Source organism: Lissotriton vulgaris, chromosome 7 (genome assembly GCF_964263255.1).
Source record: "Lissotriton vulgaris chromosome 7, aLisVul1.2, whole genome shotgun sequence".
In the NCBI taxonomy this organism is placed as follows: domain Eukaryota; kingdom Metazoa; phylum Chordata; class Amphibia; order Caudata; family Salamandridae; genus Lissotriton; species Lissotriton vulgaris.
In genome coordinates, this window is record NC_141695.1 from 2,132,211 (window position 1) to 2,145,980 (window position 13,770).

Consider the following 13,770-nt stretch of genomic DNA (forward strand, 5'->3'; position numbering starts at 1 on the left):
GCCTGACCCCTAACACACGTATCCTTCAGCCACTCTGCCGGACTACACTTGTCCGACCACAGATGCATCCACTTCACCTTCGAAAAGAATAGAGCCCACCACTGCACGCAACAAACCCCCCGCAGGTGCTGGAGAAAAATCACCACAGACCAGCTCCACTCATCGCTGAGCCAGAACCCGTCAGCCAACACCGCCGACACCAACAACGCAGCCCACAACCTCGCACAGTGGATCACCAACTGCGCCGACGACCTCGCACCACTGAAGAACCCCCCTATCAGGACCGGCAACAGGAAAACTTCATGGTTCACAGACGCCCTCAAAGAATCTATGAAATCCTGCAGATCCCTCGAAAAAACCTGGTTCCACGAACGAACCACAGAAAACATGACAGCCCTCAAGATCACCACCCGCGAACACCACCAGCTGATCCGGACCACCAAAAGAACATCATCAAAGAGTGACTAGACAACAACACCCACAACAGCAAGGATCTCTTCAACATCGTCAAAGAGCTCTCCAACCCCAGCGCCAGCAACAACGACATCACACCGTCACAAGAACTCTGCAACTCCCTCACCACGTTCTTCCACCGAAAGACCGCACATATACACGACAGCTTCGGACCCCAGACTCCACCTCCAGTCACCGAACCAGCAACCCCCACCACCACCCTCAGCGCCTAGACCCCCATCAGCACTGAAGACACCACCAACGTCATGAACTCCATCCACTCCAGCTCCCCCTCGGACCCTTGCCCCCATCATATCTTCAACAAAGCTGACACCATCATCGCAAACCATCTCTGGAACATCATAAACATCTTGTTCGCATCAGCCGCCTTCCCCGAGAGCTGGAAGCACGCAGAAATCAATGCCCTGCTAAAAAAAACACAGCGGACCCCAAAGACCTCAAGAACTTCCGCCCCATCTCTCTCCTCCCCTTCCTGGCCAAAGTCATTGAGAAGACCGTCAATAAACAGCTGACTGCTTTTCTCGAGACAAACAACTCGCTCGACCCATCCCAGTTCGGATTTCGAGCCAACCACAGCACAGAGACTGCCCTCATCGCGGCCACCGACAACATCAGGACCCTGATGGACAACGGAGAAACAACCGCCCTCATCCTCCTAGACCTCTCAGCAGCCTTCGATACCGTATGCCATTGCACCCTAATAACCCGCCTCTTCAACACTGGGATCCAAGGAAAGGCCCTGGACTGGATCACCTCGTTCCTCTCCAAAAGAACCCAGAGAGTCCGTCTCCCGCCCTTCCGCTCAGAAGCCACCAAGATCATCTGCAGTGTACCTCAAGGCTCCTCGCTCAGCCCAACCCTCTTCAATATCTACATAAGCCCCATCGCCACCATTGCACGCAAACACAACATCAACATCATATTCTACGCCGACAACACCCAACTGATACTCTCCCTCACCAAAGACCCAGCCACCGCCAAAACCAACCTACAGGAAGGAATGAAAGACGTCGCAGAATGGATGAAGCTCATCTACCTGAAGCTGAACTCAGAGAAGACGGAGGTCCTCATCCTCGGACAATCCCCATCCTCCTGGGACGACAACTGGTGGCCCTCAGCACTGGGCTCCGCGCCGACACCATCGGACCACGCACGCAACCTGGGATTCATCCTGGACTCCTCCCTCACGATGACCAAACAAGTCAACGCCGTCTCGTCATCATGTTTCAACACCCTGCGCATGCTCCGAAAGATCTTCAGGTGGATCCCCACCGAAACCAGAAGGACGGTCACACAGGCCCTCGTCACCAGCCGACTGGACAACGGAAACGCCCTATACGCAGGGACCACTGCCAAACTTCAGAAACAACTACAACGCATACAAAAATCCTCAATATCACTCGCCACAGCCACATATCCGCCCACCGGAGAATCCTGCACTGGCACCCCGTCGACAAGAGGATCACATTCAGGGTCCTAACCCACGCACACAAAGTGCTCCATGACATGGGCCCTGAATACCTCAACGACCGCCTCTCGTTCCACACTCCCACCCGCCAGCTCCGATCCGCCAGTCTCGGCCTCGACATCATACCACGGATTCGCAGAACCAACGCTGGAGGAAGATCGTTCTCGTACCTGGCAGCCAAAACATGGAACTCCATCCCCGCACACCTACGAATGACCCGGGACCATCTCACCTTCAGGACACATCTCAAGACCTGGCTTTTGGAGCAGTGGCAGCACCCACCTTTCAGCGCCTTGAGACCCTCACGGGTGAGTAGCACGCTCTATAAATGTTTGATTGATTGATATACTTCCCTGACTACTTTGGGTTTTTCTGTAAAGATTCAGTCTTGTGCACCTGAGAGTGTTCAATAGCAGCAATAATATTAATAATGAAAGCTCATACCTGTGAAAGTGAACATGTGTTGTCAGTTTCCTGATCATTTTCATAGACTCACACTTTCTCCCAGGTGTTACCGCCTCCTAAGCACTGGTAATCTTTCAATTCCTTATTAGTAATGTATGCCTCACACAGCACTCTGCTTTTGTGAGGTCTGAGAGGACATTAGCGAATTCTTGCCCATAAAGCGGCTATTCTGAATATAATTATAAATTGAGGAGGGGAAGCCGAGGAAGACTTCAGAAATTTAGCAGAGGGTAAGTTAAGGAATATAAGCTTGTCTAAGCATCACTAAGACCCATGAGGGTCACCTTCAAAGGGACCCTCTAGTGTATGATTTGACAGTTGGTCTCAAACCCAGCCAGGCATCCTCAAGCCCGGAGGCGTTGCGGAATGCAGTGCGTGTTGGGAAGCAGCACTGGGAAAAGGCAATTGGGTTTTGCTCATCCTATTTAAGCCTCCTAATGATGCGATTGCTGGAAGAAACCGATACAAAATGGAGAACCACTTCAATGCCTAGCCTGCCATTTGAATCTTTGATGAACATATTGACATATTTGAACTAGATCATGAAAAGCACTGGCGGACCTTACCCAGCGGGTTCCTTCAAACATCTTCAGATCTATTGGGTCTCCCTGGACTCTCCCATCGAGATATATCAGAGAGTGGCAGCTGGCCAGAGCTCCCAACAGAGGTCCCCAGGGTAAAGCATCACCCGAGCTGAAACCATGAACTCTCTGAAAACTGAGGGAAAAACAAATGTTTACTTTGCGGAATGCCAAGAAATAAATGTGAACAATTAATATTAAATGGTCTGATGCAGTGAAGCACACGTTGGAGAGGATGTCTGAGGTTCATGCCAACCAAACATTTCAAATGACTGTCACTGTAATACCCTGAGGCTTTGATTATTTCAAATATATAAATCTACATCCAAAGAGCTTCCCAGGAAGTGTTTCTGGCTTACTCCTGAATTCCAGGAATTCCTTCCCACTTCCAGGAAATTCATTCTCATCTCAAAAATAGATTTACACCTGCTCTAGACAGAGTAGAGATCAGTCCTTTTAAAGGATGGAAACGTGTTGGAAGATGGCATCTTATTACCCATATTTATTTTAATTTGTACATGTGTAGAAAATGTCATGGTATTGAAGTCCTGGATCGCCTGCTGTTTGTGTGTGTGTGTGTGTGTGTGTGTGTGTGTTTATATATACACACTGGTGGTCACCAGTAGGTAGTTATACTTAGGATCTAGTTTCCATAAGAAATGCGTTTTTGATTTGTAATAACTTTGGCTTTGTTTGACAAATCTTTGCGAAATTCAAAAAAAAAAAGTCTATCCAGGTTAGCTCCTATCCTGCATGACAGCAGCTCCCTGTGTGGAAAATAAATGCCAGCTCCCGCAGGAGGCGGGCAGCCAGTGGGACCATGTGGGCATTGGGGCTCCCCACGGTCCCCAATGGATAGGGCCGGCCCCGGGTGCTGGGGTCCCCGAGGCTAGAAGTGGCCCAGGAGGGGGCCACGCAGCCCCCTCCGACAAGAAATAAAATGTTTTTTAAAGAAAATGAGGCATAGCCCCAGGGGATGGGGTCCCTGGGGCCACCAGAGGCCTAAGGAGGGGCCTCACAGCCGCCCTCCTTTAGAAATAATTCCAAAAAAGAACAACATATGGCCATGCCCCGGGGGATGGTGTCCCCAGGCAGAAATTGGCTTCGGGAGCGGGGTTGCGCGGCCCCCTTCCCATTTTTTTTTTATTTATAAAAAATAAAGAGTAGGCCCTTGGGGATGGGGTCCCGAATGAATGTAAAAGAAAGGAGGCCACACATCCCTCCTTGTAAAATAAAATTTAAAAAAAGAAAGCCAGCATCGCTGCAGAGGACCCGCCCCGCCCCCTAACTGCAGCACTCAGCAAACGCGCCCCCTGGCACGTTGTAAGTTGGGGAATTCATTTCCCTTGAACACCGAGGGTTCCTGGGGGCCAACTAGCCCACCAGGTACCTCCAGAGAGCTGCGTTGCAGAGAGGGTTTTATAAGGACTGGTCTGTCCTTTGTCATATTGTGTTATTTGTAAGCATTTGTTTTTGCCGATTTTGTAGCATTTCTAATGTTGTGTCAGTATGTTTGTGTTGAACTGTAGCATGTGCTGTGCTCAAATGACATATATTAAATGTCGATTACACTTGTACTTAAAATGAATGAAATAATAAAATGTGAAAAAAGGATCATAACCACTTAATACTTGAAGGTAGTTATTAATGAATGTATAGATTACTAAGAAATATTGGGGCATATTACCAAGCAATAGCGATAATTATCGCTATTGCTTGGTTAGAGACAAAAATTTACCGCCGCACATCGGCGATTTTTATCGCAGATAAACCTTGCTATTAGCAAGGTTTAACGCAAATGCGGTAAAAATCGCCGCAAAGCATGAATATCGCTGAAAAGTCAGCGATATTCATGCATTACCGAGCTAATGCTCTTAGCCATGTTATCCACCTCCCATTAGATAACATGGCAAAGAACTGCTCAGAGCAGGTGTTAACTTTTGGAGATATTCGCACTTAGCGCGAATATCTCCAAAAGTTGGTAATAGGAGATAGCGATGTTAGCGACTGTTTCCAGTCACTAACATCTTGGCACGCCCACTTTGCATGTCATTAGTGATAAATATCACTGACATGCCAAGCGGAGTCCAAGATGGTCGCTATCTCCTACTAGCTGTCGCTAACTGGTGTTAGCGACATCTTGGTAATAGGGAGATAATTTTATCTCCGCTTTCTTGGCTTTTAAAGTTAAAAAAGCGGAGATAAACCCCCTTGATAATATGCCCCTGGGTTTCCTAGTTTGGACGTTGGTAAAAGCTCACCCCCTTGTTGCACATTTTGATAATTCCCAGCTTTCAAGTTCTGGCACAGCGGCTCTTCTGGGAATTGTGTATGCAGGGAAGAGAATAAACCATGTGCAATGTCTTCATTTGAGCCTCATGAACATAGGGTACACCTCTAGGGTCCCTTCCCATAGTCTGTGACATGACCCACTTGCCGGTAAAATAATTTATCTGGATTATCTCATTTTCTAAATTTCAAATAAAGTGTCTTTGGTAATTGAGGTTCAATCTCGTCCAACAATTGCTCACAACCAGTGGGGTATTTTAAGAGACAGATATTGCGTGGTAATTCTCCCTGATGCGCAACCTAAAGGGACTCTGTGCAGGATGAAGTTCCAATAAATACGCTTGTTCCCGCTCTTTGAATCTGTCGTCAGTAGGCCGGGGTTTACCCAAAACCTTCTCAGACCCGAATCCAAGGAGCCATTGTCGCATGCAGGCAAACCAGGCGAGGAGAGCTGGACATCAAGTTTCAATAGTCCACGCAATGTCTGCCTGGATGTGTTTAATTCCTCAGTGGTCCAAATGCTAACCCAATAGGACAAAGATCTCCAAATCGCTAAGTGTTGCAATCTTTTAATGCGAATGTCATATGTTAGCGGGATCGCTGGGGTATGTCGGGGAGTGACGTAAACAATCTCATCATTTTATTGTCCCCAGCAATTAAAGGCGGTCGGATTTCGCCAGCCCCTAACTCTGACCCATGGAGGGCAGCCGTTTGGGCCATACATTTGTAGACCCCCCGGGCCGGGGTAATGGCGTTGCAAGCCGATGGGGCGCAGCGCCATCCGGAGAATAGAAAGGAGTGTGCTGGTGCCAAGTGAGGTTAGCCATGTTCTTAAAATGGAAGGAACGGAAGTGGGCGTTGGTTCTTGGGGTGCGGGCACCTTGGACGCCCTCACAAAGGCGTCTGGTTTGACTTAAAATTACAGAAGCATCCATCAGAGAAAAGCGCTCAGAAGTGGAGGCTGCGCTTGTACCACTTTCATGTTATAGTATAAACGCCGTCAAAGGCAGTGTTTTCTGCTTTCCAATGAAGGACAAATGAAGCAACAAACTCTATAAAAAGATTCACTTTACAATATGCCGAGTTACTACCTGTGTACATTATTTGTAATAAAATTAATGTATGGGGCAAAACAACCTCCAACTCATTCAAATGGAAGATTTAAAAGAGGTTTATGTTAACGTCTAGCTTGATGCTACTGTATTTAAACTGAGGTGGTCTTAAGCAATAGAAAGGAGGGGTAGCCTGAGCGAACATATGTGGGGAGGTAAACTTCACTAACTACTTTAAGCACATTATATTTAAAAATAAACTGTGCCATATGACTAAAAGCCCTACTTCCCCTTCGATGTTTATTCGTTGTGCATTAATAGCTCAAAACTCGAGTCCAGCTGCTCCATAGGAAGGTCATATTCAACATCAGCTGTTCCAGCAACATGGCTGTGAACCTCCTGCTCTGCTTTTTATACAGAATGTTATAATTCTAGTAGTTTTATTAAAAGTTTTTGGTGAAGCTACAGTAGAAAACTTGTGAAGTCAAATGACAGACTGCTGCTGCGGGCATTGAAAGTATGTTTAAGTCAACATTTCCAGACAGTTTTCTGACATGGGCGTAGAAGAGTGGGACATTCGAGAATGTATAGAACGGATATCTTATTTCAGCTTCCTAGGGCTAGTTTCCATACTTTCAGTGACAAAACCAACCCCCTCTTCCTGTTCATTACTGCGGTGTCCTCCATAGGACATTGTCTCAATTCCACAGTTCCTTTTTCACCCCATAGCCTAGACGCGTGCCTCACTCCAGCTCAGCGGTGAATCTACAGCAGAACAGGGGGGTCCGCTGACTGAGGCTGACCGAGGCTGCTGGCGCCCCTGGAAGTTCATGTTTCACTTGTTTGCCATTCATCTCACATTGATCAGGCAAATATCAGTGGATTTATGGAATCTTTGGAGCACCTTCATGAGATGCAGCAGTGGGTTTGAAGGTGTGGGGGAGGGCTGTGTATCTTCATTTCTACCCTTCCTGAATCGTCCCTCACATGTGTGATCATGTTTCCCTGCATGGTGTGTCCACTGCTGAGAGTGACCAGATGGGCCTCTGGTCAAAGTTTGGCCGCAAACAGTGGCCCACGGCTTGGACATGCCATGGAGGCTGGTCATAGCAAAGACAGAAATACATCAGGTTCTAAATCAAGCAGAGAGATCACACCCTTGAGGCCATGAGGAAAACTGTACAAGTGCACTGCTGAATATTTGTATTTAAATTCAGCAAGGACATTGATCAGAAGAGATTAAGGCACAACATCTTTCTCAAACCAATGAAACAATCAATAAACATGTTACTGTGCTTCATGAGGACAGATCTTCAGTTCAAACTCCTGGCATGTGTAAGTAAGATACTTGACTTCTAAGACTTACCTCTGTCCTCTTGATGGAATAAGTCCCCAGAGGTCCAGCCCCTCTTCTGTTAGGGTGCCAGTCTGATTTGAAATAAGAAAAGCAATCATTCATTAGTAACTTCAGCTTTTAGGACCAATGAGAATTGTGACGGTAGGAACTGTGTACACTTTCAAGGAACACATGCAAACATACACGGACATCACGTACACAACCGCATGTTGTCTGAGACAGGGTAACTCTTACATACTTCAATCACACTCCAAGGCCTCACACATCTCAGGGAGGTAACCAGCTCAACTCCCAGGGCACACAGAGGTCTCCCACCTGTGTTTACTGCAGTGTGAGTTGTAATTACATCTGCTTGATGGAGGTGCACACAGTCAGTTATCACAATATATTTGGTCCTCCAGTGACATTCTTGATGACGTCACTGTGGATGTCATATGTGACTACATCAGTGACATTATTAATGCTGACATTGGATGTGGTATTATCTGGGATGTCACGAGGAGAATGTGGGTTTCCTGCAACAATACCTTCATGTTCACTGTTTTATTTTTAAGTGAGTGTTTTAAAAATATGGAGAGGAGCAGGAGAGCTCAATACCTCTTCTTGACAAAGACATTTTTTCTTATAATCCACTACTTCCTTCTCCTGTTCAAAAAACTATTTCTTTCAATATTGACACACAAAGACAAACATATAAAACCACTCCGTTGGTTGACACAGGGTAACTCATACTTACTACAGACCTGATTCACAGAACTAACTTAAGACAAAATCCTAAACTTACTACCATTTTGGTATTCACAGAAGGCACTTACTCATTTCGGTATTCACAGAAGTTAGGAGTCCTAACTTTAGGACTCCTAAATGCCTTCTGTGAATACCCAAAGTCTTAAAGTTAGGATTTTTCTCAGTTTAGGAGTAGTAAAGTTAGGAGTCCTAACTTTAGGACTCCTAAACTGAACTGAGATAAATCCTAACTTTAAGACTTTCGGTATTCCTAGAAGTCATTCAGGAGTCTTAAAGTTAGGACTCCTAACTTCTGTGAAAACCGAAATGAGTAAAAGCCTTCTGTGAATACCAAAATGATAGTAGGTTTAGGATTTTGTCTTAAGTTAGTTCTGTGAATCGGGCCCTACATACTTAAATGCCACTCTGAGATCTCACCCCTCTCGCCCTTCATGAAGTTTTCACAGCTTTTGTTTTGAGAATTTGACCAGCTTTCTGCACTCGGGGTATTTACTGCCTGGGTGTATACATCCCACTGGTGCTTATCACGGTGTGAGCTTTAATTGCTTCTTTTCTCTTCTTGAGGTGGACACAGTGTCCTCTCACATAATGAAAGCTCCAACTCCATTATTAATGATGTCATTGGTAATGTCATATATGATAAGATGAATAATAGAAATGCCCTCAAGTCAGATGTTTTCACCCATAATATCAATGGTATGCTTTGGTACGTCATAAGTGATGTTATTGTGTGAGGTCATGAACAGGGTTTTGGTTTACTCAGAACTATAACTTCAAATTCAGTGGTTTTTTTAAAGTAAATATTTTAACATTTAAAAATAAGAAGCAGAACCCATCACCTACCCTTGACAAGGCCTTTTCTACTATATTTTGTGATACACCTCTTCCAACTTCTGTCCGATGAACCCTGGCTTTGGCTCTACCCAGTGGAGATTGGCTCCTCAGAGCTCATGAGTTCAAACCCCGCTGCACGCCGCCTTCAGCTATACACAGCAGGGGGCGCTAGCGTGCCACATGCACAATCTGCTAAGTACCTAACTCCATCCTGTATATATGTTTATATGCATACACAGACACACACATAAACACACACATACAAACATAAACTTTAACTCAATCTAGAGTAGATGATGGAAATGCCACTCTATCGGGTATTTTAACGTTCACCTCGCTGCGCTGAAATCCTCCTTGCTCGCTGCGGAGCGCACGTTCTTAGAGAGCGGCCAATATGATAACCTCACACCTGCTCTACACTACTGAAGCCAGCGCAGCTTTCCAAAGGGCTTGTCTAGTACACAAACGTCTATGTGTTACTCAAGCACTGTTGATTGTAGGGGGTTCTTCCCTACTCCACAGCATAGACACTTTGTCCCAAGAAACTCCTATCTTCAATACAAAGAAATGCGACCTTGAACCTGTCTTTCTCTGGTTGTGCCCTTAATTGTCTGGAACAAGACCCCGTCCACCATCCACACCATTGCTCCCTTTTCCCCAAAAATATTGTAAACTTTTTATTCAGGATCTTTATTAATACTCGCCATCTCGCCAGCAAGCCTTCGGGCGAGTTCTACAGGTTTAGGTCGACACCAGACTGGGCTCCTCCTAATGGATGTTATGGTAAATCTTCTGGTTTACGTTGACTCCAGCACGATCAGACCACTAATAGCGCTGTAAATGATTATTGAGGCACTCTACTTTTATCGTGGAGTGTGAGAAACTGGGTTTTCAGTAAGCATGGGCGGAAAATCCGTTACGCTCGCGGATTTTGCGGATTTTCGGGAAATCCGCAATCCGCGAGATTTGCGGATTTCCCGCAAAATCCGCAAATTCGCACGCAGCGGATTTTTTGGGCGGCGCGCGGCGTTGGTGATACAATTTTTGCGGCGCGCGGCATTTATCATCGTTTGCCGAGTTGTTTTTTTCGATAGTTTGCGAGTGCTGCGCCATTTTGGATCTTGCTGTGTGATGCCGCGGGAATTGGCGAGCGCGATTACGTCATCGCGGCTTGCCAGCGATAGTTTGTCAACGCGAGTACGGCGAGATCACGTCTCGCGGTACTTCGCAATTGCGAGATTTGAGATGCGGCGAGCGAAAATATAAATTTGCAATTCTGCACAAGAAATCCACCAGCAAGCAGCATAAACCTTCTAGAGATGATGATTTTTATGTGAATAACTCCTTAGTTTGACATTTGCCTGCACTTTTTTAGCGAGGAGTCCATTTTGGGGAGGGGGGCAGAGGGGTGGGAGGAAGGAAGTGCCCTATAGTCTTCAACTTCCTGTTCCTGTTCAGCAGGCTCCTCCCAGTGCTTTGTCCATCTCCTGGTCACTTTTCATTTGGATGTGGAGCTGGAAGGATTACTTTTTGTGGATGCTGCTGGATCTTTGGATTTGAGGCCTTTTTGACTTTCTTTGGATCACTGTTGGATTAGAAATTTTACAAGTAAGTTTGTTTGGGGCATTACAGTTGCTGCAACTAAAATTTTGGAATTTTCGATTTTTGGGCTGTTTTGGGGTCTTTTGCCCAGGGGTACTCAGTGGTGGGTGGACTGATTCTTTCTGTGGGTTGTCTTGAACTTAAACATCATGGAGGCCATAGATGAATTGGGATTGTGCTGATTTTTCTGTGTTTTTCGATTTTTGACCTGTTGTTGGGGCCTTGACCAGGGGTAGTGAGTGGTGCATGGGCCTAGTCTTTCTGTGGGCTGTCTTGAATTTAAACATCATGGAGGGCATGGATGGAATGGGATTGTGCAGATTTTTCAGTGATTTTCGTTTTTTGGGCCTGTACTTGTGGCCTTTTCACCAGGGGTATTTGAGTCTAGCATGGGCCTAGTCTTTCTGTGGGCTGTCTTGAATTTAAACATCATGGAGGGCATGGATGGAATGGGATTGTGCTGATTTTGCAGTGTTTTTCGATTTTTGGGGGTGTTCATGGGGAGGGACATGCCATGTGGCTGGTGGCCATTTTGAGTGCAGCTACAGGCACTGGCCATGTGCTGGCAGGCAAGTGGCCATTTTGAATGCAGGCTTTGTTGTTAGGCCTCTAACCATTTTGCCTACTTTTCAACCTTTATTTATGCCCAGGGGTAGTGAGTCTTGCATGGGCCTAGTCTTTCTGTGGGTTGTCTTGAATTTAAACATCATGGAGGCCATGGATGGAATGGGATTGTGCAGATTTTTCAGTGATTTTCGTTTTTTGGGCCTGTACTTGTGGCCTTTTCACCAGGGGTATTTGAGTCTAGCATGGGCCTAGTCTTTCTGTGGGCTGTCTTGAATTTAAACATCATGGAGGCCATGGATGGAATGGGATTGTGCTGATTTTGCAGTGTTTTTCGATTTTTGGGGGTGTTCATGGGGAGGGACATGCCATGTGGCTGGTGGCCATTTTGAGTGCAGCTACAGGCACTGGCCATGTGCTGGCAGGCAAGTGGCCATTTTAAATGCAGGCTTTGTTGTTAGGCCTCCAACCATTTTGCCTACTTTTCAACCTTTATTTATGCCCAGGAGTAGTGAGTCTTGCATGGGCCTAGTCTTTCTGTGGGTTGTCTTGAATTTAAACATCATGGAGGCCATGGATGGAATGGGATTGTGCAGATTTTTCAGTGATTTTCGTTTTTTGGGCCTGTACTTGTGGCCTTTTCACCAGGGGTATTTGAGTCTAGCATGGGCCTAGTCTTTCTGTGGGCTGTCTTGAATTTAAACATCATGGAGGCCATGGATGGAATGGGATTGTGCTGATTTTGCAGTGTTTTTCGATTTTTGGGGGTGTTCATGGGGAGGGACATGCCATGTGGCTGGTGGCCATTTTGAGTGCAGCTACAGGCACTGGCCATGTGCTGGCAGGCAAGTGGCCATTTTGAATGCAGGCTTTGTTGTTAGGCCTCCAACCATTTTGCCTACTTTTCAACCTTTATTTATGCCCAGGGGTAGTGAGTCTTGCATGGGCCTAGTATTTCTGTGGGTTGTCTTGAATTTAAACATCATGGAGGCCATGGATTGAATGGGATTGTGCTGATTTTGCAGTGTTTTTCGATTTTTGGGGGTGTTCATGGGGAGGGACATGCCATGTGGCTGGTGGCCATTTTGAGTGCAGCTACAGGCACTGGCCATGCGCTGGCAGGCAAGTGGCCATTTTAAATGCAGGCTTTGTTGTTAGGCCTCCAACCATTTTGCCTACTTTTCAACCTTTATTTATGCCCAGGGGTAGTGAGTCTTGCATGGGCCTAGTCTTTCTGTGGGTTGTCTTGAATTTAAACATCATGGAGGCCATGGATGGAATGGGATTGTGCAGATTTTTCAGTGATTTTCGTTTTTTGGGCCTGTACTTGTGGCCTTTTCACCAGGGGTATTTGAGTCTAGCATGGGCCTAGTCTTTCTGTGGGCTGTCTTGAATTTAAACATCATGGAGGCCATGGATGGAATGGGATTGTGCTGATTTTGCAGTGTTTTTCGATTTTTGGGGGTGTTCATGGGGAGGGACATGCCATGTGGCTGGTGGCCATTTTGAGTGCAGCTACAGGCACTGGCCATGTGCTGGCAGGCAAGTGGCCATTTTGAATGCAGGCTTTGTTGTTAGGCCTCCAACCATTTTGCCTACTTTTCAACCTTTATTTATGCCCAGGGGTAGTGAGTCTTGCATGGGCCTAGTATTTCTGTGGGTTGTCTTGAATTTAAACATCATGGAGGCCATGGATTGAATGGGATTGTGCTGATTTTGCAGTGTTTTTCGATTTTTGGGGGTGTTCATGGGGAGGGACATGCCATGTGGCTGGTGGCCATTTTGAGTGCAGCTACAGGCACTGGCCATGTGCTGGCAGGCAAGTGGCCATTTTAAATACAGGCTTTGTTGTTAGGCCTCCAACCATTTGGCCTACTTTTCAACCTTTATTTATGCCCAGGGGTAGTGAGTCTTGCATGGGCCTAATCTTTCTGTGGGTTGTCTTGAATTTAAACATTATGGAGGGCATGGATGGATTGGGATTGTGCTGATTTTGCAGTGTTTTTCGATTTTTTTGTGCTCTATAACTGAACTGATGTTCCTCTGTCTTCCATTTTTTTTAGGTGCACAAGACTCAAGAGAACCACCAGTGCCTGGAAGAAGTCCTGCAGCGGTGTGTGTGTGCAGCATAACGTCACGCGACGTCACGTCTGGCCTCAGACAACTCTACAATTCGTGCAACTGCGGCCTGCTGTCTGACCTGCTCTGAAGAAGATGGCCCCGCCCCCAAAGAAAGTTCTCCGTAGCTCCTCTAGCAAGAAAGTTGCTAGTAAGGAGCAGAAGAAGCAAGTTACCAAGGAGGCTGGTGTGCCACCCGCCACTTTTTTTGGGAGCAAA

At 46.3% G+C, this 13,770-nt stretch overlaps 1 protein-coding gene across 1 annotated transcript in view; it reads right to left on the bottom strand.

The window, feature by feature from the left end:
- The window catches only part of LOC147700477 (putative cation-transporting ATPase 13A4), a 567,847-nt gene that overhangs the window by 361,171 nt on the left and 192,906 nt on the right, over positions 1 to 13,770 (bottom strand). Inside the window, exons 13-14 of the mRNA XM_086928422.1 lie at positions 7,696 to 7,757; positions 2,974 to 3,124 (exon numbers count right to left, since the gene is read on the bottom strand). Of these exons, the coding sequence (XP_086784548.1) occupies positions 2,974 to 3,124; positions 7,696 to 7,757 (213 nt within the window). The remainder of the gene's footprint in view (positions 1 to 2,973; positions 3,125 to 7,695; positions 7,758 to 13,770) is intronic.